The sequence below is a fragment of the Alligator mississippiensis genome, chromosome 6 (genome assembly GCF_030867095.1).
Source record: "Alligator mississippiensis isolate rAllMis1 chromosome 6, rAllMis1, whole genome shotgun sequence".
In the NCBI taxonomy this organism is placed as follows: Eukaryota; Metazoa; Chordata; order Crocodylia; family Alligatoridae; genus Alligator; species Alligator mississippiensis.
Window position 1 is genome coordinate 99506784 of NC_081829.1, and position 25616 is coordinate 99532399.

General features: G+C 42.2%; 1 protein-coding gene across 4 annotated transcripts in view; it reads left to right on the forward strand.

Moving 5' to 3' along the window:
- Positions 1–2862: 2862 nt before the first annotated feature.
- The window catches only part of SLF2 (SMC5-SMC6 complex localization factor 2), a 42360-nt gene continuing 19606 nt past the window's right edge, over positions 2863–25616 (forward strand). For 2 of the 4 annotated variants that reach the window (XM_019486029.2, XM_059730211.1), the window contains exons 1-5: positions 7219–7356; positions 17884–17927; positions 18404–19083; positions 21703–21760; positions 22718–23709. In XM_019486029.2, the coding sequence (XP_019341574.2) occupies positions 7250–7356; positions 17884–17927; positions 18404–19083; positions 21703–21760; positions 22718–23709 (1881 nt within the window). In that variant the 5' untranslated portion in view covers positions 7219–7249. Of the gene's footprint in view, positions 3119–7218; positions 7357–17883; positions 17928–18403; positions 19084–21702; positions 21761–22717; positions 23710–25616 lie in introns of those variants that run through there. The other 2 variants (XM_014595637.3, XM_019486030.2) reach the window with 2 other exon arrangements.

The window sequence follows — 25616 nt, forward strand, 5'->3', positions numbered from 1 at the left end:
TTGTAGCGGGGGTGGGAATTAAGATGACCGTCCAATGGATAGATTCTGTGCTTGGAAAAATAAAATTAATTTACAAATTTTCCATGTATAGAATCTGATTTTTGGGTGGCTGTCTTAAATTCAAAGATGTCCTGGATTCAGGTGAATTCATCAGGACAGGGATAGTCCAGGGTTATTTTATCCTGTCTCAGAGCAGGGGCATGGACCGGATGAGGTCTTGAGGTCCCTTCCAGCCCTAAACTTTGGTGAATCTGTAAACTAAAAGATAGGGAGGCTGTGATGGCATGGGCGCTAAAGTGCTCAGTTAACAGTTTAGAGGTTGCAGGTCTGAGGCTGTAGCAGAAGCATTCACAGCGTGGTCATGTCAAATACCTTGTCACGAGGACACCAAGAAAGGAACTATAAGACGTGGCATGGACTGACTACAGAACGTAACGAGAACTGCTCTGCTCGTATTCACCTTAATTACTTACAAGCTCTACCCACCCCTCACTCTGTCAGAACCTGAGCCTGAAGCATTTTAAGACCTCTTTATCAGCAGGTAGGATGATGTTTCAGATCATGGTCTGGGGTGTGGGGGGGTGGTGTTTTTATTACATATTATTTTATTTTAATATTTTTAACTGTCTTGTCTAATGTATCTGGTTTTTATTGTAAGCCATCTTGACCTTCTTTCAGGGAAGGCAGCATACAACTCTAATAATAAACTGAATAGAGAAAATAGAGATCTAATAAATACATAAAAAGCAACTGTAAAAACTCAAGTGGAGGAAAAATGCAGGCAGCTTGTGTGTATGGTCACGAGCATGTCTGCCTGCAGCCACCTTATTTCACTTCCCACCTCCTGCACTTGTGATGGAGCAGTGTACAGGGGTAAGTAAGGTTTGCTTCTTCTCCCCTCCATGCTAAAAGAGTTGCCAAAAACCCAGGGAACCACCTGACTAGTCTGCAGGTTATGGTACTGCCTTAAGGAGTGGTGGATTGGAGGCGTGCAGTGTTTTTGGTGCCTAATCAAGCATGTGCAAATTGCAAGAGGCACATACTCATGAGCTTATGACAGAAACTGCAGCAGCCTGGCCCTGCAGCCTGCACCGAATCCAAATGTCCCTGCTCACATTCCTCCCATTAGATAGAGAGCACCTTCAATTCTGTGGCTCTGTCTCTTTATCTCTGTGTTGATGGTACTCTTTTTTTTTTTGGCCTTTGCAGCAATAGTCTTGCACTTGGACATTTGGGGAGTACATGCTTAGCTTAGAAGAGCTGGGTTTAACTGGCAAAAGTTATACTGGACATCTGGAATGTATGAGGAGGAAAATGAGGGGTCAAATGCTAAACATGGCAGTATAGTCTGCCACCCACCTTCCAGAGATTAGGGAGTGACAAAAGAAAGGTAGAACCTCTGGAAGATAAAGGAATAGGGGATTGTGAGAGTACTGCTGAAAGGTCATCTATATTCAATCTCTGTAACTTGCAGCTATGCTGCAACCATGTGCAAACAGCAGTTGAGCCCGATACAGACCCAAAATCTCAGCCCAGCCAGCAGGCTCAAGCTGTAGCGGCCCAGAAAATTAGTAGGGGGATTTCAGTAGTCAGGTGGCTTGGGCAAGGACTGGAGTGCAAACACGTGTGCTTTGCAGTGTAAATACTTGGGCAGTGAACCTGTATTGACCTCTGTACTACTGCGGCTATGCTACCAGCAGTGTCAACTAATTTAAAGCTACATTTTTGACTGCAGGATAGATGCATCCACAATCACATATTAAATGATTTAGGCCTTTCCCTAGAGATGTGTTGCTAAAATTTGTGAATGACTCTAGCAGTTAGCAGACCCATTTGTGATGGAAATTGGCTATGTACAGACAATTCCTGGAATAAAAAGGATGGTGATTAAAAAGTAAGGAAAGGTAGTTAGTTGTGTTAGACTGAAGTCAGTCAGAAGGCAGGGTAGATACGCATCTTTATAGACTAAGATCAATCTGAGAGAGACAGCACACAAGCTTTTATGAACCCAGGTTCATTTCATCGGATGCCATGCATCTGATTAAAAAGTGGCTATTCCTATTCACGTGCAGATTCAAAACAAACCAACCCTCTCTCCAGTTCAAAGCACCCTTGAGTGGGACATTTGCATTAATTGTTGAATTGGAGCAACGAGTTTAGGAAGGAGAAGACTTGATGAATTGAGTGCAGAAGTAATAAAGTTTTGTCACTGTACAGGAACAGGTGTCACAACAGACACTGCCCTGAGGGTTTCATAAAGGGAAAGGAAGGCATTTTCACTTCTCTACAAATGAGGTTTCAATAGAAACAAGCTTCAGCATGCTTAGAAATTGAAGCCAAATTCAACCCATTCAGGAAACAGGTTTGTAAATGCGTGATTTCAACTAAAACTTTTAACAGTTTGAGCAGTATTTGAAATCCCTAATGTTAGAGGGTGCTATTATGTTACAATGACGATGGACAGCTTTTCCAGATGGTGCGGTGTGTTAACAGGAAACCGTGAGATTTGAATGAGCATAGAATTTGGCTCTTGGTTCAGCCCGTTTCCTTCCTCAGGAGCCATAAGATTTTGATTTCCCTTTCTTTTGTTTCATCTTTTTTGCACGTGAGTACTTTTGTCTTATTTATAGCCAGGCTCCTTTCAATATCTTTCTTTAAAAAGCATACCTTTTAAGAAACCGTAGCAGAGACTGCAGGATTGTCACCAACTCATTTCCGGTATTATGGGTGGTTAGCCATCTTCTAGTTCTCTGCTTCACTAGCTGTATGTTGAGGAGTTAATTTAGGGTTTTTTGTGGCGATAGAGGAAAAAAAATAGCATTCTGGGATACTTCCTGTTTTGGTGAAAAGAAAAGTGATGAGTCACTTTAGGATGCAATTAAGGAATAGGATAAGACCAATCTAATTGCTAAGAACGTAATATATATTGTATAGTCCAAATTCCACTCTAAAACCTTTCTAGTATTTCAGATAGTTAACTTTCTGGGCTTTCGCTGTTTGCTTATGGGGGTTAAAGTGCAGAAACCACTGTTTCAGATTGAACCAACAGAGGGAATTGAAACGGGGTTGGACAAGCTGTAAAAGTGTATCTAATTTCGGTGAAGCCAGGCACTATGAGGTAAGCATCTCCAAATTGTTGTTTAATTCATGAAGAAGGGAATCTGAAGTTCTGAGGCACTTCTAAAATAAATACAGTGAAGTGCTGTTGAAGTGACTCGGAAAGGGAGATTCCTCAAGAGTAAATAATGTTCAGGGTGATTTGAAAATCTACTGTTGTTAGAATACAAATCCATCTAAGAAGGAGCATCAAGTGCTGCCGCCTGTATCTGTATGTGTGCTTCTTAAGAGTGGCGTGTTATCTTTGTGGTTAAAATTGTTGTACATGCATTAATTTAAATGGCATGCATCTATCTATCTATCTTTTGGATTTATTCTGTGTAATTCTCCCTCTGAAAATACATGACTGATACAATTTCAGGTATGTTCCCTTTTTCATGCCCTCTACTTCATTCCTACTGCAAAGACTACTTTCTGTAGTTTCTAGGTATTTGCCAAAGGCAACAACGTACATCATCTGAACTAATTTATAGTCTGTACAAATAAGTAATTGGTAGCAATTGTTGCTGTTTGTAATTTTATTATCAAGTTACATAGTGTCTAATATGACTGACATGGCACCTATCTTCTGTTGCAATTACCCTTCACTGGATTCTGTTTGCCTTTTTTGAATATCTGTATCTAACTTTCTTCATTCAAACTGATTGGCAAGCTGAAGCTCTTGTTTTGGCTGCTTTTGTGACGGCTTACCTGGAAACTGCCTCTGGGTCTGTTACAAAATATGTGATTGGTTGTTCAAGGCTGAGAACTCCTAACTGAAAGAAAAAAGACAGTGCTCATACTATAATTTCCACTCCCTCCAATTTTTTTTCCTCAATTTGTAGCCTTGGGCAAGAAGTTTTGCTGAAAGGCATCTAATGGATCCTAGTTCAAGTTTGTGCTGTCACATATTTCAGCAAAACCTATGAAGCAACAAGCCCAGAGGCAACAAATTACTCATCAAACAGCCGAGTCTGCATGTGGATTCATTCTTTATTATTGATTAATGCAAGAATGGATTTGCATTATTTTAGGTCCTGTATAGACACACAGTATTAGTGGATAACTCCTGCTCTGGAGAGCTTGCAGTTTAAACAGACACGCAGAGGACGGATGGAGGAGCATAACAGAGTGAATTATATTGTGGCAGCAAACTTTATATTAGTTCCAGGGTCTTTTTGGGTGGGTTTAGAGAAGATGGAATAAATGAAGGGAGGACTATGTGGACACTGAGAGGTAGAAGATGTTGCAGCAGAAGAGGGTCAAAGGCTTGTGAAAGGAGGGAAGGGACTGGAGGAAATTGCACCTCAATGCAGGAGAACCCCAAACCAGTTAAAAGTATGGAACATTTCTAGCGGTCCCTGCTTTGGCTGCTTGCATTTCTGCACTACAAACCTCTGGTCTCCAGCTGTTCCTTGCTGTAGTCTTTCCTCAAGGCCACGTTGTGGGCAGTGTGGAGGCATCACTGGTGGGGAAAGGAGTCTCCAGTTCACACTTCTGAGTTCAGGAAGTACCAAAAGAGGAATGACTGAGGCTGGGTCTAATATTTACGCCTTTCTCCTTGTGCAGCAATTCTTGCTTTGATACTTGGCTTAACTCCTATTAAACCTCGCCCCTTTACACTGTGTGTCTTGTTGGTGACTAACATTTTAAGTGTTGTACAGGCAGTCCTCAGACTTACGACACAATTGGTTCCTGAGAACCGCGTCTTAAATCAAAATCTCGTAACTCGGAAATGATTTTCCCATAGGAAACAACGTTATAAATGGGGGACTGGTTCCTGAACCAAGGTCCGATACCCTATATTCACCAAAAATAACCCAGAATTTTGTACTAAATCAATTACAGATGAGTAATATAGCTACATTAACATAGTTATATTGCAAATAGCAATCATGTTGATTTGGAAGGACTTTTTTGAGGTGACTTGGCTGGACTTTTTGAAGGGTTCCTGGTTGGTTTTTTTGAAGGGTCCTTGGCTAGAGTCTTCTCAGGAGTCTTGGTTGCAGGTTTTTCTGGAGTCTTGTCTGCTTTCTTAAAGAAAGTATCCAAGGAAGTTGGGACAGACAGGAGATGGGAGCCGCAGCGAACTTGTTCGCTGGCATGGTGTCGGGTCAAGCGTTGTAAAGTCGAAACTGAGGCCAGAACGTTGAAACAGGGCGTCCATTTATAAATGCTGTAAGTGCGAAACGTTGTAACTCGAAACGTTGTAAGTCGAGGACTGCTTGCATTATAAAATGAAGAAGCAATTCCAGCACGGACTGAAACTTGCTCCAGTTATCTTTCTATGACACTTTGTGATAGCAGGAGATTACAAACTCTTTTGAACTCTGATCTGTGTATTCACATAAACCACTTGCTCTTGTTTCTGTCCCGCCACAAGGTCAGAAGTCAGTTTCTCTTTTCAAGGCACCTGCTGGTGGCAGTCCCAGCTAATTGGGACTGTTTAATTTTGTGATCAGAGTATTTCGTTGTCAGTCCTTATAGAATCATTAGGCAGCAATTAGCATTAGTCACAGTCTGAAACTGAGTTTGCATGAAGGAATGTCCTTAAAGTTAATTTATAGTCTTTGGCTGGTTCTTGAAGCTTGCTGTATTGCTGTCTTCAATTTTTATGACCCTACCTGAATGTTTGATGAGGCCTTCCTCTATGATGTGGTTTAGAAGTAACATATGCAAGAGCTGACGCTCAGCTGTGCGGTGTAACATCGAGATCAACCTCTTGGGCAGAAAGGCACAGCTTGGTTTAAGCTAATGGTGCCGTGATTAGTGTTATCCTAAGACTTGGCAGGCTTTGGTAGACTTTGGAAAAGGCACTTGGGTTGCAGATGAAATGCAATAGTACTTCTCTGCTTTACAGCAGGGTTACAAGGATCTTCTTCTTCTTCCCTTGCTTGTCCCATCTCAACGGGGTCGCTGTTGCAAATCCTGGCTCGCCACTGGCTTCAGTCATACGTGTCGTCGTCTTCTTCCAACTCGTCCTTTCTCATGTCCCATCCCATCTTCGCTCTTCCTCCTCTTCTTCTTCTCCTTGCTAGTGTCGTTTCGGTAACTTCTTTCCCCGTGTATTCTCCCGGACTCCTTTGAACACGTCCATGCCGTGCCCGTCTTCTTTTGCACTTTCTTCGATGGCTCCGCTACGTTCGCTGATCCTCTGATGCAAGTATTCCCCGCTTGATCCATCTTCGTCACGTCACACGTCCATTGGTGCATTCGCATCCCGGTCCCGTTCAATCTCCTTTTTCGAGTTTCTTCTTCGGGGGCCACATCTCCGCGTCGTACAACAGACCATCTTACAGACTTTCCCCTTTCATCTTATATTCCTTCCAGTTCGCCCACCCTGCCGTTATTCGATGGCTCGGCTCTTCGTCTAACTCGTTGTTCTGCCGAACGGCACTCGAACTCGTCAACGTTTCAAACGTTTCTCATCCACGATCGCATTTCCAACGTCCAGTGAAATCGTAAGGTTACGAGAGGACACGTGCCGTAAAGATTGTAAGGTTTATGGCGAAGGAAGACGCTGACCGGGTCTGCGTTGAGTGTTTCAGCCGTCCAAGCTCTTTGTTTTCGCTAGAGAAGTCCAGTTGTCCACCCTGGGCGTGTTAATGTAGACATCGTTATAGCGTCGCATCCAGCATTAGCTTTTGTCCATGAGGAGGTTGGGGATGCGCCGTGTGTCTTGTTGGTGGCTAACACTTTGCTTCTTCATTTTATAATACAACATTTAATTTCAACACAGTGGAAGGTCCTGGTTAGAGGGTCTTGCACCGCCTTGGGAAAACAGCGGCCACGCGGGCTCTGGCAGGGTGGCTGTATTAAGCCGCAGAGGGCTGGTAGGGGAGCAGCCCCTCGTGGGGCAAGATGGCGCCGCCCCCCCGCCACGTGAGGAGACGAGGGGTGGGTATTTTTCCGCCCTCCCCCGCGCCGTCCAATCAGAAGGCGGGAGAGGTGGGACGCCAAGCCTCCCCCCCCTGCTTCCACTCCCGCTGTCCAAGTAGCCAATCAGCGCCTTTCTGTCCCGCCCATCAGACCCGGCAGCCAATGGGACGGCCGACTCTTCGCCCGCTCAGCCAATCGGAGGCCTGTTTGCAATGTTTGCCCCCGCCTCCCGCACCGGGGCGGATGGCGGGGCGCGTCCGCGGCGGGCGGCAGAATGACCCGGCACCTGGGCGCCGGCTCCTCACAGGGCTCTCCCGCCGGGACACCCCGCCGCCATTTTAAGCCGGCGGCTGCGGAGGAGGGCGCCGGAGACGGCAGCAGGTACCGAGGGTGGTATTACCCAGCATACCCTGCACCCAGCTTGCAGGGGGAGTCCTGGGGTCCGTTTTCCAGCATGCGCGGCGCCCTGCCCTTGGGGTCCACTTCCCAGCATGCACTGCGCCCAGCCTGCAGGGGGAGCCCTGTCCTTGCGGGGCATTTCCCAGCATGCACTGCGCCCAGCCAGCAGGGGGAGCCCTGTCCTTGCGGGGCATTTCCCAGCATGCACTGCGCCCAGTCAGCAGGGGGAGCCCTGTCCTTGCGGGGCATTTCCCAGCATGCACTGCCCCCAGGCAGCAGGGGGAGCTCCCTGCCAGCCCTGGGTGCTTTCCTTCCCCGTTGCTGGGGGAGATGCAGCAGTGTTTTGCATGGAGGGTGTATCAGCTCCCTTTTGGGTGGGCAGGGGTGCTTTGTGTCTCCTCTGTGGCCTGTATGTGCTGCTTTCCTCCCAAAAGGAGTGGGGCTTTCCCTTGTTTGCAGGAAGGGCAGACACCTGTGTTCTTCCAAACTCCGGCCCTTTGAAACCGGACAGGTGCCTTCTTGCTGCCGAGGTGCCCCTCTGGCTCAGGAGATAACTTAATTTCCCTTTTTCATGCTGTTCTGGTTTGCTGCTAATGCCTTCGCTGCCCCCAAGCTGTTCATCAGGGCTAGCTCTCTTTCTGAATGGCTTGTGTTAAGCTTCCTAATAACAAGTGCTGGTGGCAAATTATAGTAGAGATGATATCTGTTAGACCAACAAGATTTTTGCCAAAAAAACTTCTTTAATTGCAAGTTTTCGGGCACAAACACCCTTCATTGGGTGTTGGAAAAAAATGCCTAAAAGTTCTCCTGGGTAGAAATGAAAGTTCGCATGGTAAATTAGGCAGGCCAGGTTTTTTAGGTGGAAATCTTTTTATTAGACCAACTGAGTAGTTGCAAAGAACTTTTTTTTCCAAACTTTTGGGCGCAATCGCCCTGCTTCAGGCACAGGGAGTCTCTGCTGTACTGAGATGTCCAAGGAACGAAAGAAACTAGAAGTGTGACTGGATGTCAGTGAGAGTAAATTAAGCGCTTTTATTTTTTTGGAAAGTTGTGATGGCCGGCTCCCTTTCTTGGTATCGGTTTGGTGCTGGGCTTTGAGCACAGTGCGAGATGGTGGCTGAATGACAGCAGGGCATCCTGGACAGATGTGGGAGCAAATGAAAAACGATGGTTGAATAAAAACCAACCTGGTGTCAGGGAGTCAGTTGAGTTTGAGCCTTGAACATCTGTGTAGAAATTGCAGCTCTCAATTTGTTCTGTATAGCCTATGCAGGCCTTAACAGCTCAGGTTAAAAGAAGCGAATTTCTGGTTTTGAATTTTCTTTTGGCCCAGATGAGACTAGTCCCAGTGCACGATATTTGAGGAGGAAGGTGGGAAGGGGGAGAGAAGAGGAGCAAAACTAGAAGATTGTCACAAATGACAAAACTTGTGTGCGGATATCCTGGCAGTTGCTGGGATTTTGAGCTGGGCAGTCCTTGACAAGATAGTTCATTGGACAGAATTTTTTGCCCTCATCATGATGGAGCAAGTTGTGGTGGGTAGAAGTAGATAACACCTTTCCTCTCTCATTTCCTCGGGTGTTTTTTCTTTCCTGTCTCAGTGCTGTATGTTATGGAGGGTGAAGAAGACCAAGTACTCAATTCCTATTCTATACTGCTTCCTGCCTGGGAAAGTGAAACTAATCTGTGTGGAGAGTGTGGGTGGTGTTCTCTCTGTGAATATTTTTGCAGAAAGTGATTGATTCGAGACACTGCATTAAGGCCATAACCAGGGTGCAGATGTGCTGTTCTTCCATGTTTCATATATACACTTGTAGAGGGTTGTGTTCAAGATGCATCATTGTGGTTCAGAGTAGATATGTTTCATCCTTGGTCTCATTTTGTGTTGCTGTGCTTTATCTGATGAGCTAGCAGACTTGCTGCTACTACAGCTTTCTTCAAAGACGAAACATGGGCGCAGTTGACTAGGAGTAGCATGGTTATAAATAGTAAACACTTTAGCAGGTTTCTTGATCTTTGTTGGGTTTAAGTTTGTGTGTGTGTGTGTGTGTGTGTCCGTGTCCCAGTGAGCTTGTCTTCCCCCACAGTAGTGTGTGGTGGTTGAGCTTTTACTAAAGGGGAAAAAAAAAAGAATTTGTCTTTCATTTTATATCAAGAGAGTCAGGTAAGATCAGTTGCGAGTTTGCCATGCTCTCCTTCCCCCCCCTCCTGCTTTTTGTGGTATCCTGTTGTCTCATGTAAATTGAGAAGGGATTTTTTTTTTTTCTTAATCTTGCTGGCAAAGGCTTTTTTCCCTCCCTAAAAATGTAGATGAAAGTTAAATAAGTGTTTTATAAAAATTCTTTAAAAGTTTTTAATTGAAAATCCTTTCCACTGTCAATTAGTCATTTTTCCAGTCTTTTAACTTCCTCTCAAGTAGGTTAAAATATTAGTTAATTGCTTTTAGAACCTAAATTTTGATAAATCTCAAGATTTTAAGTTTAAACAAGAATTTAGGCCAGGCCTGAAAATGAAAGTAAAGAGCGAAGGTAAAAGTTTCCAAGCTGTGCTGTGTTAACTACTGTATTGGCTCAGAGGCAGGATTTCAGCAGAACATAAGAGGTAGGCTCAGATGGACAATGAGGGGCTCTAAAAAGTGAAGACTAGTAGGTGTCTGATGCAGGTGATCAAGATTTAGCAGTGCCTTTGGTTTCATAATAATATAATTGACTGCAATTTCTTTTGAATGAAGCATTTCCATTTTTGTCTGTATGTTGGTTAAATGAAGTATTGCCTTGACTGGCAATACATGCAAAATGAATATGTTTAACTCCTTTATGGACCTAACTATAGCAGAAGCAAATATGCCTGTTATTTCATTAATAGTCACTCGTTGAGCAGTTTAGTTGGCTTTGCAAGAGGTGGGTGGGAAAGGGATACAGGTCCTTCCTAGCAGGATTAGCGAAGGGTCCCATGAATGCTATCCTTTAAAACTAATTAGTTGCTCATTAGTTTTTATGTAATAATTTGTCATAAGGAGACACAACATGGGCATCTCCTAGCTTCTTCCTTCTCTTCCCTTTACATTTGTGGACTGATCTCCTTCAGTTCCCATTCTGTTTCCTTATAGTTCAGAGGGAGTGTGCTGCAACTACTATTTGAGATGCAGCTGGCAAGGGACCTACAAGGCAATAAAGAAAGGAGTCTGCAAGTATGTCAGAAACAAGGAAGACCAGAGAAACCTTAGGTCCCTTATGGAATGCGGAAGGCAATCTAGTTACAGATTAAGCATGTCAGCCTTCTCCGCTTCATGCCATTTTACATTTTAGTTTTCACAAAGGGTCAGCTACCCGATGAGCGCAGTTAGCAGCAAGAGTAGGGAAGGAGACAAACAGCCTAAAGTAATGGCAGAGCAGGCTGGGGGTTACTTTGAGAAGCTAAATGCTTTTGAGTCTGGGGCTGGCTGGGATGCCCCTTTGGGTGCTGAAGGAATTGGCTGAGGTAATTTTGGAGTCATTGACTATCCTCTTTGATTTGTGGAGGCCAGGTGAGATTCCAGATGACAAGAAAAGGGCAAGTATAGTCCCTATCTTTAAGAAAGGGAAGAAGGAGGATCCAGGGAACTACTGCCCTGGCAGTCTCATCTCTGTACCTAGAAAGAGCATGGAGCAGGTCCTTGAGGAATCCATTGTGAAACACCTGGAGAATAACAAGGTACTTGGGAGCAGTGAGCATGGGTTCAGTAAGAGGAAATCATGCCTTACTCATCTGATTTCCTTCTGTAATAAGGTGACAGGCTCAGCAGATGGGGGAGTGAAAATCTAAAACTCTTGGTTCAGATATGATACCTTTTATTGGTGCTGTCATGAGATTCTCATTAGCAGACCAAGGAAATACAGACTAGATGAAAGTACTGTATAGTGAGTGCATGTCAGGTGGGATCGTCATACTCAGTGAATAGTTATCAGTGGTTCAGTATCTAGTTAGGAGGAGGTATCAACTACTGCTTCTGTGGCTTACCTTTTTTTGGCAGGGGACATTCATGTGTTTCCCTTTCAGTAACAAAGCCACACAGAACTGGAGAGAACAAATTACAGATTGTCACCTGTATGCTTTTGCAGTGCTAGGTTTTTCATTGTATATTTTTTAAGGATATGGTAGTGCTGGGGTCTCATTGCTCCTGCTTGTTTAGGGCTTCATTTTAAGAGCATATACAATGGGGCAGCTTTCTTTGGATATTTCTTGATAAAATCTTTTGAGAACCTGCCAGTCTTAACAATGACTTCAGAGTCCGAATGTCAGCAGGGGAAGGCAGTTTACTCTCTGCTGATCAGGGCTGCTTTTGGGGGTGGGGTTAAGGTAACTTTTAAAAAAGACCCCTCCTATTCACACAGTTGCACTGATTTTGTAGAGGAGTAAGGCTGGAATGAACTGTCAGTTGTTATTGCTAAGTTTGTCTTTGCTTTTTAAAGATAAATCACAATTTTGTTTACACCTAGCAAAAACATCCTTTAGTGCTTTTACCAATGCAATGACAGTTACATTCCCTCTTGGCAGCAGCCGTCTGGCTGTGGGAGGCTTACAGAAACTCCTGGGTGAGTGCCTCCAGATACAGCTGCCTTCTCACCTCTGGCTTCTTTATTATTAATTCCTTCCAGGAAGAGCACATACCAATTGCAGAAACTTCCTCAGCCTGATCAAGGGTTTTTAAACCCCAAAGCTTGCTAAAACACTTTCCAACTATTTAAGTTGGTCTAATAAAAGATATCAGATTTACCCTAAGAACCTTGTCTGCTTGTTGATAACAACACATTCCAACTTACAAATGCCTGTTAGCACAACTAGTCAAAGCTTTCAACTTTTTCAGGGTCTGTGACTTTAAAATGCCACTAACAACATTTTTTCTTTCTTTCTTTCAAACTTACCTGAACAATGAACAGTATATCTAGTAAAGGGTTCAATTCCTGAGTAATGGGTACTTGGAATAGTTTACCATTAAACCCTTCTAAAGTCAAAAAAGCCTGTGAACTTCCAGTTTCCATTTTTTGCTTGGTTCTGCATGTATTTTGGAACTGGATGCCCCTGTATCGATTGCCATTTTATACTGGCATCACTTAATGGGATTTGGGGTCAGCCCCAAGCATCCAGGCCGAACGTAACTGGGATACATGATTCCAGGGTTAGGCTTTCTTATGCAGTGACGCTGTCTTTTTTTTTCCTTTAGTATAGGGGGGAGAAGGGGCAGAAGGAGCTGTAGCTGCACAGGTGACCAGTTATCACTAACCTTTATACTTGCCTGAGGTTTAATAATTAATTTTTTTATAGGAGGGATTTACTCAATTACTTGGCTTGTTATCTCACTTCTAGTTTGTGCCTTTACTTTGTGTGCGAGTTCCTCCCTTTGTTTTCAAAGGTTACACCAGCTATTTGTTTGGGTTTTTTTCCTGCTGCTCTGCTTTGTTGAACTGGGATTTCCCTTTCTAAATTGGCTTGCTTATAAGAAGGCTACTAATGATTTGTTCCATTAAACCCTTCAAACTACTTTCTTCTTGCTTGTTTTTAATTGTGAGGGTGTTTTTGTCCATTATTTACCATTATAAAGGAAGCACTCCTATTCGTTAACATTGGTTTTCTTGGCACCTCTCTTTGTATCAGATTTTTGAACTGCATAGAGACAGTTTTAACTGTATGAGTGGTAACGGCAACAGAGGACGGGGTGCTGGGTAATTTTAATCTTTCCATGGTGGAGCTGAGGGTTTGCCTTGGTTTCCCTTAGTTTGTCCACAGCAGAACTGCTGACAAGGCTGGCACAACCATGAAAAAAATAAAACCATTTCTGTCATTTTGCTTTTTATACTGTAGCATTCAACCTCGCGCTCCTACCCTGATGCGATTAACTGGCTTTTCCTTTTTCTTCCCCTCCTGGTTACTCTTTAGAGCTTTCTGCTTTATTTCATAGCTGTCTCAAATTTCCATGCTTCTTCATCCAAACACACTTGCGTACCTGCCAGAGGGCTGGACTAGATGACCTCATGAGGTCCCTTGCAGCCCTACTGTCCTCTGATGCTGTGACCAGCATGAAGTGTTAAACATGCTTTGGCAACGGGCATTTGAAGCTAGATGGCCAGTGGCACATGAAACAGTTGTAAGACCATACGGATTAAGAATAAGAAAAATAACAGAGTTTAGATGTTCCTTTCTGTCTTGCCTATTAGACTTGGGGTTTGCAAGCTCTGTCACTTTGAGGTGTGTGGTGCTACACCAGGGCAGCAAGGAGTTATGCTGCTGACTGGTGGGGATTCAAAGAACATAAATAATTCTTCGGGTTTTTTTAAGTTTCAAGCTATGGGAAAGATAAGTTTTACATTTGTCTTGAGTTAAGAACATAGGAAGTCTGCTCCAACATGCTGGAATTCCATCATGTTGCAGCAGACTCGATTATCACACTGTAGAAACCTCCAGCGCCACGTGTATCAGTGTCCCTGTGGTAAAAAGTGTGTGTGGGGGGGGCACTGTAAACTAACGCCCTGTCACCATTATTCAGTGCAGGGGCACTGATGCTCAGCATGGGTCTCAGAGCTGCGTTAATTAAAGCGTTTCCCCTCCCCCTATGCCTCCCAGAGCATGTGGATAAATGCCCTAAGTGTGCATTCTGGTTTTAACTACTGGTGCTATGAACTTGGGCCTCAGTTCAGCAAAACACACTTGCATCCTTAACTATAAAATATGCAAATAGGCACATTGACTTCAGGCAGCAAATCCCTTGCTGAATTGAGACAGTGGGCCTCAGTTGAAAAGTCCAGCCTAAGTACAGCATAATAATCCATGTTTTGCTACTTAATTGAAAGTAAAACAAGCAGTCACTAAATTTGTAAAGATGCAATCTCAATACAGGCATTTGGAAATTTGGAATGGCAATTCTAAACAAATTACTTCAGACTCCTAGCTTCCTTCTGCATTGTAATTCACTCTGATCAATATGCTTGAAAGTACATCGTGCTGGCATAGTCATCTCCAGGAAACCACTTTAACAAAAGGCCTATGTCAAAATAGGCTGCATGTCACACTTCCTCTCCTGAGAGCATCTTGCTTTTTTTCTGAAGAAACTCCTGCAAATAAGAGTAATTGCTATCTTACTAGTCATTAAGCTTCTTGACTTCACAAAGAAAATCAAGACGGTCATTCCCTAACCCAGATTTAGATTAGAAACCATGTGCTATTTAGATCCATCTTCTGTAAGATAAACACATTTTGCCACTTTCAAATTTATTGAAATGGAGTACACATGCATTTATTTATATACTTATTTTTGAGCCTGCAACTTGTTTTTCTAAGCTAAAGAATGTAATTCCATTTGTTTGCTGTATTTGGTTTTTTTGGGGGTTTTTTTTTTTTAAGTATAGATATAGATGTGCAAGTCTTCCACTGGGGAAATATGGTCTCATCCTTATCACTTAAGCAACATAGGCTGGTGCACAGAACCTGTTAGACGACAGAGCGTGTAGTGGCCAGGGCTGCTAAGACTCGTGTTACTGCCTTTGTGGGGGTTCCCTCATCCCTTATTGGCACTACACCCATGAAAAAGCCAAGCAGTCTGTGCCACGTTGAAATGTTCAGTAGTTTCAGAACACTTCAGCTTACTCTTGAAACTGCATAATAAATAGTTGCCAGCAATTAAATAGGTGATCACACTATGGTTTATAAGCCACATGCAGCTGCCTGGCACTTAAAACATGGCACCTGAGGAAAGAAGTGGCTAAATAAAAACATTTGAGGTGTATTCAGGCTGCACAAAGCTGGCCTCTCCCCTGCTGTCTGCAAGTCGAGCAAAATGGCCATGTTCTGGCACATGTGCGGGGGGTTGCTGATCCCTGATCCAGCTCCTTAAAGCTAAATTTTGCGTGTGAGCAGGCTGTATGTACTTCATCTCCGCAGAGTCACTGAGCAGGACTCTTGTCTGTTGCTTTGGAATGTCAGGCATCAGGATGGAAAGCAGGAAGCCTCCTGTGTTTTTGCTGCTGGCAGCCAAGTAGCAGTCAAAGATGTGGTGGTGGTGCCTGTTCCAGTGAAAAGTTCCCTGCTCTGCAGTCGTGCCAAGGGTCACTGCCAGGTGATCCAGTTGTAAAGTCAAAAAGATAGTCAGAAGCGGCTGGATGCAATGCAACCCTTTGGGGGATTGCCCACATCTGAAATGCTTTGCTGCCAAAGCTGTCCGTGGGCCAGTCCAGTAGTACCATGAGCTGCAGGTTGCTGCTCCCCTGTCCTAGACAGGAAAAATAGTAGGATCAACTTGAACTTCATCGTAGCATTTCTATAGTGTCACACACAGAATATATTAATAAGTTAGAGAAGATGAGAGGTAGTGCTAGTGTTGGAAGGACCTAGTTAAAGGGGAATAGCGAAAGGTTGTGTTGAAAGAAAATACTGGACTGTGGAAAAAATCGGAAGAGGAGATCCTTAAGGATCTGTTTGGTACTGACCTGCATGGGAAGTAGTGCTAATGAAAATTGTGGCTTGGGCTAAGTTGGGAGGCATTGTCTGTACGGAGGAGGGGAGGCCTGTGCAAGAAGAAGTGGATAACCTTGAAGCCTGGAGTAATAGAAATGGGGTGGAATTCAGTAGTGCAAATATGAGGTCCTGCAGTGAGGTGCTTGTCACAATTTCTGCTGCAAGCTGGTGCAGCTCGTTAGCTGGAAACATCCAAGAAGAATTGAGCAGCTTCTATTTGGAGTTGTCTTATGGTGGCTTTACCATAGGGTTTTACTTTAACCTCTCTCTTGATAAATGGTTTGACTGATGTTATGTTTTGGGTCTTGTGTTCCAAAAACAGTCTTTCTGCTTTTAATTAAGTTTAGTTCTGTTTGGAATCAGGACATTTTCTAGATGGCTAATACTGGATCACTTCTGACTTGTATGGGTGTTGGTTGGTTAGAGAGAACCTGTAGCAGAAGTTGTGCGCACTCTTGAGGGTTTGCTTTTTTCCTGCTGCTTGTTACAAAGGTATGCAGTGTATAGCTTGTACTGGATTACTGGTCAGGACTTCACTTTGGGGGAAAAGGGTGCATACATTTGGCAAAGAAATAGGTCTGCATCCAAGGAAAGAGGTTCCTAGCTGAAGTAATTTTCCTGGTTGGTGTATTGCAGTGTCCTTCTACTACTTAAACTGCTCAGATTTTCAATGCATGTAGTATTTGGCAGTTTGTCATCTGTCAGGGAGCATATAAGACTTGTGCTGAGTAGTCTGCACTGAGAGCAATAAAAAATAGCGAATGAAGCCAGTGTGTTGACTTATCTTTAAAGCTTTTGTTTTCCCTTTCCATGTTGAACTCAGCTGTGTGACCATGGGCTAACAGTTACCAATTTTTAAATAGCTTTGGGCTGGTGACATGGCAAAGGTATCTTAAGTGATCTTTCTCTGATAGATTCAGTGTTTCAGGGAAGGAAAGGACTTGCAAGAGCCATGCGTTTGTGCAAGCTGTTGCCCAAGAAGTGCAGTTGAGGGGCTTGAGGCTTTTTAAGGTGCAAAGTTCATAAAGCCTTTCTGTTGAATCAACTCAGTTGAAGTCCCTTATTTATATTAGGCTCTTATGAAAAGGTCCCAATCTTGATGGGGGTGAATGTGGCACGTCTTGTAAACAATCTGTATAACCAGATAAGCAATATGTGAAGTAAAAGGGACATAAGGAAACCTCTGAAAGGTCTGTGTACTCGCATTTAACAATAATTCAAAGAAAATAAATATGAAAACTACGTTAATCTTTCCCACAGCCAGTTTGTTAAGCATTGGCTCACTTGTAAGCATTGCAACTGCGCTGCACCTCAAACAGATTTGGAGGAGGACAGCATATATGGACTGTGGGCTACAGCAAGTGTTGCTTTTGTGTTTTGGCTGTTTTTCATTCATGGTAGGCTGAACACAGGAATAACAAAAGGGGAGTGAACTCAAGATAGCAGAAGTGAGGATGCACTCAGTAAAAGTGGCAGAATTGAGAGGCTTGAAGATTAGGGTGGAAGCTTGAAATGGCTGTGGTGGCAAAAGAGGGGTATGTTGGAAGGATCTGAAAAGGGTCATGACGCAACTGATGGATGAGGAGGATCGTTTTAGCAGGTGTGTTTTGTGGGGATGAGAGTATGTGGCTGGAAAAGAGAGATTGCCATAATGCACGTGAAAGCTGTGCATGTGTATGAAGTTTGGTCAATAAGACTGGTTCAAAATATACTGGTGATTGGAGCTTGTGCAGCAAAATGTCCATGGAAACTTATAGATGGTCTGTGGCTAAACCCCAAAGCTTAATTTGAAACCATCAGCCTTCATTTAAAGCCTTCATGGCCATTTTTTTTTGTTTCTGTCATCATCCTGAGTAGGAAGAGGCATTCTATCATCCATAGTTCTTTTTTAGAGAGACTTGCTAAACTGTACAATATTAGAGTATTAACAAAAAAAGCATTTAAAATTTTTTTTAATGTTCTTTAGCATGTTATTGATATTCCACCATAAAATACTTCTTAATATTTCTGTTTTCTTTTCAGAAACCATTCTATTACGGACTACTTCAAACCAGCTTCAAAACGAGGTAAGTAAACTATGTGAGTTTTCTTAAAGTATTCAAGAATACAATAAAATCCAGTTAAACATAGTTCTAATCTATAGTAGATCCTGGTTACGTAAACAGACATAGTAGATGATGATGATGAACAAATAAACTAAAAGTACCATGGGATCCATTTTGGTAGGGAAATAATGGCTAGTTAAAAAATATTTATCTCCTGATCAAGCTAGGTTTTGGATGGTAAACTCCATTACAGCATAGGTTGTGAACACCTTGCACATGATAATTTTATAACAATACAATAAGTAATCCCCAAATAATATAATTGCATTCATTTTGTTTGAGAAGAGGACAGCAGCTTTGGCTCTGGGTTTTATACTTTATATTTTGTCTAATTTTTCCCACTTTTTTTGGTATCTTAATTGTACAAAAACTAACTTCTATGTTTTGTATTTTTTCAAAATGTTTTTATAAAGACAGAATTGTGTTATGCTCCTCAGAGAGAAGAAATGTAAAAAATGGAGAGGTTGGACTGTCAGTCATACATGCAGAACGATTTGAAAAGGCAATATCTTCTCCAGAGAAAGGTAGAAGGAAAAAGATGCCTGTCCAAACACCAACCAAGAGTCCAGTGCTAGATGCCTTTCTGAGAGGAGCTAAGAAAGAAAAAAAGGACAATCCAGCCACTTCAGAAAACAGTAGATTGTACATTACGCAGAGCACCATATATCCGAAGGTTGTGGTTAGAAAACTCCTTATAGAACAGTTGCAAGACCCTGGAGGTATAACCAAAAAGCAAAAGGATGTTAAGCATGACCTGGGGAGAAGTGAGAAGTGTCCAGTTTTACCAAGAATACCGTTGTCTTGTGGCAATAGTAGAGAACGGAGGACTGATTATGTGGATCTAGCGGAGGCCAGTTCAGGCTCCAACAAACGGGTTTTGACACCAGAAGCTGATGCTCCGAAGGACAACGCCAGAAGTATTGGTAACATGAATGGTACTTCGTGGAGTCCAAGAGCACTCCACTCCCCAGTGCTGCAGCACACCCCTAGTAATTCTCAATTTAGGTTATCCTTTTACAACAGAGAAAGAGAGAAGAAGAAACAAAGAATGGAACGAGCTAAGCAGCATTCTGTCACCCCAGTAAAGGCACTCTCTGGAACAAGCGTATCAAATCAGGTACGTCTGAAAATGAGTTGGGCTTGGCCCTTGATGACATATTGAATGGGAAATTAAATAGACTCATTTACAGAACGAATATAACTTATAGTGCACTCCACTTGCATGCCTGGTGTGTAAGTCAATTCACTTAATTGCATAACACAATGCCAGTCCCAGTTGTCTTTGCTTAACAAACTGATACACTGTGAGTGGTCAGGTAGGCTCTAGCTTGTATGGCTTCATTCCTCCTCTGCTACATGCAGTACCCTTAAGCTTAAGGGGACTGCAGTGAGTAGAACTAGAGAGAAATGAATTGCTGTCAGCTGGCTGATCAGATTGCCTAGCAGGGGCATTTGAAATGCACAGGGGTGATGGAACAATTGCATCTTTTATACCTTTGTTGTACATTGAATGACTATACAAATTGATTTGGATTTTCTTACATAATCACTAAATTATGTCATTGGGTACTACACAGGTAACCCCACGCAGGGGTACCCTATTTCAGGACTGTACTATGCATATCAGTTAATTATCTGGTTATTGTCAAACCTCCCTGTCTTCTTGTGCCACTTGACCTTTTCTTCCAGGTGTGATCTGTGAGGTCCTTAAAACCCCCCATCATTATTTTTGGCATCCTAACCAAGCCTGGTACTATCTTTCTTAGTCTGATATTTATCACCCTCCATCCCTGGAGAGGGAAGGAGGGATTGCTCCATTAGAAGCTGAGACCTCATTAAACTGAGGGGAAGGCTGGTAGAAGCTGAGGTCTTGCTGAACCAAGGTTTTGCTAAATAAAGCCTTAGCAAGAGTTTCAGGGGATCAGGGACTCTACACACTTCATGCTGGACAAACTAAACTGCTTAAACGCATAACATCTTTCAGGCCTGTTTTCTTTTATAACTTAACTGAATTCAATGCATGCTAACTGGAACTGCCTGCTTTATAAGTAAGCTTATAAATGGGTGTAACTGTTATGTCTCCATCAAGGGAAATGGGCTTAAGCTGCTATGATGCAACTGTTATGCCTCTGCACATTTTATGTAAAACATTGCTAAGCTGTTTAACAGGTACTTTTAGGTAAGTCAGAAACACAAGCGTAAACTTCTCAGCTGCTTGTGTATCATTCTGCTTTTAACAAACCAAGTATAGCTTGACGCTAAGCACTGATCTTGAGGCCCTTACTAATGAGGCATGACCATAAGCTAGTGGTTCTTAACTTTTTAGACTCAAAACTTTCTTTGGAAAATGCCAGCTCTTAGGTTTCACTTGTTGCTTGACAGGATCTGAAATAGACTTCCCCGGGAGGTGGTGCAGTTCCCAACCTTGGAAGTCTTCAAGAGGAGACTGGACAGACACCTTGCTGGGATGACTTGATTTTTGGCAGTATTCCTGCCCAGAGCAGGGGGGTTGGACTCTATCTTTGGAGGTTCCTTCCAGCCCTTGATTTCTAAATTTTTATGATTCTGTGACTATGGAAAAAATAATAAAGCAGTTTATGTGTTGCAAAGAACTCCGAAAAACCATAACGGGTCAGAATATTTTTGATGCTATGAATTCCTATTTGGAATCTCTGGGTTTATCTTGTGACTCCTGTAGTGTTTGATCCCTAATATTGTGTGACACCTTTGGATGGATATCCTGGCACTCCAGGATGCTGTGGATCTCTGAGAGTCTGCTTTAGGCCCTTGACATCCGAGCAGTTGGTGGACCATTACCCTGGCATGTAGTAGGCATTCATTCTTTAGTTTGTCAGGGCTTGCCTTGAAGAAGCACTTTTCTTGTCAAACGTTGCTGTCTTCAGTTGTAAAACTCCTTCCAGAAGGAGTCCACTGCCTTTAGCACAGTGCAGAATGCCATTTATTTAGATGGAATATGCATCACTCTTGTGGTAGCCTTTTTTTGTTTGACTGGCTATTCCCTTGCATCCCTTTTATTTGAATAAAGAGAGAATTGGCAATTGGTATCAGTTTGACTGGCTGGATTATTTTCTTTTGAGACCCTTTAATATCTGGTCGTGTAGGTCTTTGTGTAGTGTTCAAATGTCTTGTGTTAGACAATCTGTAAATTTTAATTAAAAGGATATTCTAGTCAAGCACTGGAAAGAGAACGGCTCTATAATTTGAAAACACGAGTAGAGACAAACACCTGCAATAAATAAGGTTGAAAAATATTCTGTGGATAATTAGCTGTCTAGAAGTGATCAAACTTTTACTTCTCTTTACCTTCTAAATTTTTAAGCAGTAGAGAAGCTGTCCTGTATCCTACACTTGACTGAAGTGCTCAGGAAGGCAGATGATATCTTTTTGTTTCCAGTGCGGCAGTAGCTGTGCCTACCTCCTAATTCATTTCTGAAAGTCTGGCAACTGTTGTTATGCTGGTTTAAAGTAACTGAGAGCAGCGGTGATGAGAAATCCAGCAGATTACGAGGAACCCACAAGCTTGACCAATTTAGTCATAGTGAAGCTTTAGTTAGGAAAGAGAAAAGAGATAACATTTAGTAAGTGGTATTTTTTCTAAGAACTTACTGTGATATTAATTTCAGCAATACAGTGAGCTCTGATTGATTGTTTGTTTGTAAGCGCTGTCAAGCTCAACCAAATAATATTTTTTTTCTCCCTCTTTTTTTATTAATAGGACAATGGAGGTCTCTTAAGGAAGAGATCATACTCTGCTTCATGGGAGACTTCTTCAGGTACAACTGGTGCTAATGGTTTAGAATTAGTGGCAACAAACAGGGTATATTCTCTTAATGTCATTTTCTTGATAGCCAGATTCCTTTTGCAGTGGATTCTCTTCTATATTCTTGAATTTGACCTGCGTTGTTCATAACTGTCATGTACCCCCTACTATGAAATGAACCAAGTAAACCTGAAACTTTTACTTTATGAAGACACCTTCTCTGGTAACAAATGAATGAATCAGGTTGTCAAAACTGTCCAAGCTCTCATACCTGTATACAAGCAAAAATTTAAAACTTTAATGTAACTTCGGTAATTCCAAATTTAAGAAAATAACAAGCCAGAAATTAGTGTTGATACCTATTTGCTGTAAGCAGAATAAGATCACCTTTCCTTTTCTAAAGCTTGGATTATTACTGTCAAGATGAGCATATTTTTAAAGCATAGGCAAACTGAAGGGCGTGACCCCTAATTCATATCGACAGAGACTTTGATGGGGGATTGTCTCCCTTTTGTATGGGGCCTGAGCCTTTTTTTTAGGCTCTTTCAAGCCTGTATCAATTAACTTTCCCCGCTGTTGCTGTCACAGGACACTGGCAGCCTCCCCTTGCTGTTACCTGTGATAGAGTATAAAGGGGTGTCTGGTTTTCTGGGCATCATGCCTGCTGATTGTGCATGAAGGTTTGAAGTAGTAATTTTGCGGGATCCTTTGGGTACATGATTGTCTGGTAGTGTGGGGGCTGGATTCAGTGGCCCAGTAGATCCCTTCCTGCCCTATATTTTTTTTTTTTCCCCTGCTCTCTGCAGTGTACAGGCTAAGTGAGACAGTCGCTGTTTCTGCTTCTCACATTTTATTACCCTAACAACTCTCTCCTTCCTTTTTGTTAAGGCACCTTCTGTGTTACAGTTTCAAGTGATTTAAATGTTGTTAGAGTTTTGATGAGTTCACTTTTTCATAATTCTCCCTGTAGATCAGTCTTCTGAATCGAAACTGGTTTCAAAACCCAAAGTACCTTCTCCAAACCAATCTGGACGATCATCTGAAAAATCTGTTAACCTGTTGGAAAGCCAGTCCTTTCCATCACTTCGCCTTAACTCAGAAATTTCTTCTGAACCGTCCAAACACACAGAGTTTCCTGGAAAAAGAAAACGGATCTCCATGCATACAGAAATGAAAAATGAAAAAGATAACTCTTCTCCTGTGGATTCACGTTCTGGATGCAATGCAAGTACAAATGATCAAATGTCTGTTGCAGATTCCAAAGAAAATAATTTGCAACTAACTGGCTCACAACTCTTTTTGGAAAAGTCTCGTCCTTTTTCTCAAGAAAAAACTGGAATAACGAATTCTCCCCATCAGTTAACAAGAATTCATGCGGACACTGTGTATACAAAAGAAACAAAACGCCTACCACATTCTTCCCAGGTTCAGACGGCCAGTGTGTCACCTTTGGTATTGGGCGCTAAGAAAGAGCGAGACCCACTGAGCCCGACAGAACCTGTCCTCTGTAAAGCTGGTAATACACAGCATCCCTCAAATTCAAACAGAAGCTTTTCTAAATCAAGAAAGAACTGTGAAAAAACCTCAGAAGATGCTTCTAAGCTGCCGACAGTGGAAATTTCTGAGAAGCCTGTATCTTCAGTAAGGACTGGTAAAAAAAGTGTTGCACGTTCACTGTCTTTTAAAGGTTCAGCTAATAACCCTAGCTCTTCACAGTTTTTAAATGAGTTGGACACTGAAAGCCACACAGTAGAGACTTCTGTGCTGAATGGGAATTTAAGGAACAGTTTTGATAGTGAAGATGAGAGTATTGAATGCAATCTGGAAAGTGAAGAAGAAGAATTACTCTTACCACTGCAGGAAATCCTGTCTTTGAGTTCCAAACCACAAAATAGAACCCCAGACAGAGCTTGTCTTCAGGATCTTTCACAGGATACCATGTCTCCCTCACCAAAACTTCCTGTAAGTGGCTTAAAAAATTACTCCATCTTCTTTTAGAAGTTGACTAATTATGAAAAAGAAGTACTTTTTCTAAATCAGTGTAAAGTCTGTGCATCTGGCTGTAAAACTGGCTCTTTTAAGTAACTAGACTTAAAAAGAGGTGAGCGTCTCTGTCTCCTTGTTAAACTGCACTTGTTCGTGTAGTATCAGAGAGCCTTACAAAGGTTACATGGTCAAAAACTTATTTTGTATTTCTTCCCTTCACTTTTTTACTTCCTATAAAAAGGAAACTTTGGGGGGGGGGTGTAGGTGAAGAAGTAAAACTTGACATTTTATATTTTCCTTTTTTCCCAAACGTGGCAAGATCTTTTTGCCAAACCAAGGAAATTTGCTGTTTATGGACTGACTGCTGAAAAAACTGTTGTGTTTCAAGAAATTCCCCTTCACGGTTCATTTTAATAGTAGCTGCTGAGTTCAGTGTCTCAGTAGGTCCTGATCTCTGAGAGAGGTTGCACTGAAGAAAGCTGCAATCTCCTTGATATATATATATTTTTTAAAGGGTACGTTTCCTTGCAGGAGGGGCTCATTGGTGTGCAGAACTGGTTCTGGAGTTGCTTTTAATTGACAGATAGAGGGAGAAAGACCTGTGACCCTGATCATACGATATGCAGGGTTTGGAGTGAGGATAGCATATAATTGTCCTTTCGAATTTACTTGTCAGCAGCAGAGAATGGCAAATAAGCTGCCCTTTTAAAATTTCATGATGTATAAATGAGATTTGACTTAAAGGTCTAGTGTCAAGATTTTCCTAATGTAATGTTCCAACCACAGGCTAATATACTTAGGAAAAGCTAAATTTTAATTAATTTTTCCTAAACTTTTTTTTTAATTAAGACCATCATGACCAGCTTGACTATATAATTTTTTGTTGTTCTCTGTTTGACTTTCAAACCAATTCATCTCGTTGACTGGGTTCTTGGAAGACATCTCAAATCCTACATATGCAAACGTAATCCCTGGGCAACATAAATTCTGTGTGTACTTCAACCACTTAATTACACAGCTGCATACTAGGTCAGATGTTTGTGGTACATATACATGACCACAAGCTTCTGACCAACATGCATCTGTAGTTAGCAGGCAACACAGATGCACTGATCAGGTTGCTCAAGTACTTCCATCACCACGTATTTGTGATTTGTCTTCACTTTTTTATTAAAGAAAGTGTGTGCATACAAAAAAAATCTGACTCCTGAATGGCTCAAAAGCCTTCTTGGGTATAATTTCTACATGGTAATCAAATGCATAACTGGCAAAAGTGCTGCTTCATTTCTTGCAGCACATTTCTTTGTTATGAAATTTACTCCATTTTATAATGTAGCAGGTCCAGGGATTTAGGCTCACTTCTAACCAGCTTTGCTGGTCTTCTGGCCTTGCTTAGTGAAAACAGGCATAATTCCCCTAGGAAGTAAACAAATGTGTGTAATTCTTGAATTGTGTATATAACTGAATTGGCTGCTGATTAATTTTTTCATATAGGGTTTTTAAATAAGGGTTGGAGATGATGTAGTAGATACTAGATAAAGATGGAGAATTGTGACCAGTGCACAAAAAGAGCTGAGCTGAGAATAAAACTAAGGGCTGAAATGGTAGACCTATATTTCATCTTATAGACCGCAGCATCTCTTGGGGAGAAGACGTTTCCACTTCCAGCAACTGTGTAGTCTGATAGCTGGGGCTTTTTGTCCCATGTATTTTAATGTAGCTAGGCATTATTCCCCTGTGTATGTACAGCCCTTGACACAGCAGGGTCCCATTCTGTGACTAGTTCTCCTTGGTACTACTAGACCTAGTAAAACTTAAATAATTAAATTCCATTGTCAGAAATGACTTGGGCATCTAAGCTAGGTGTCTTCGGTATTAAAGGG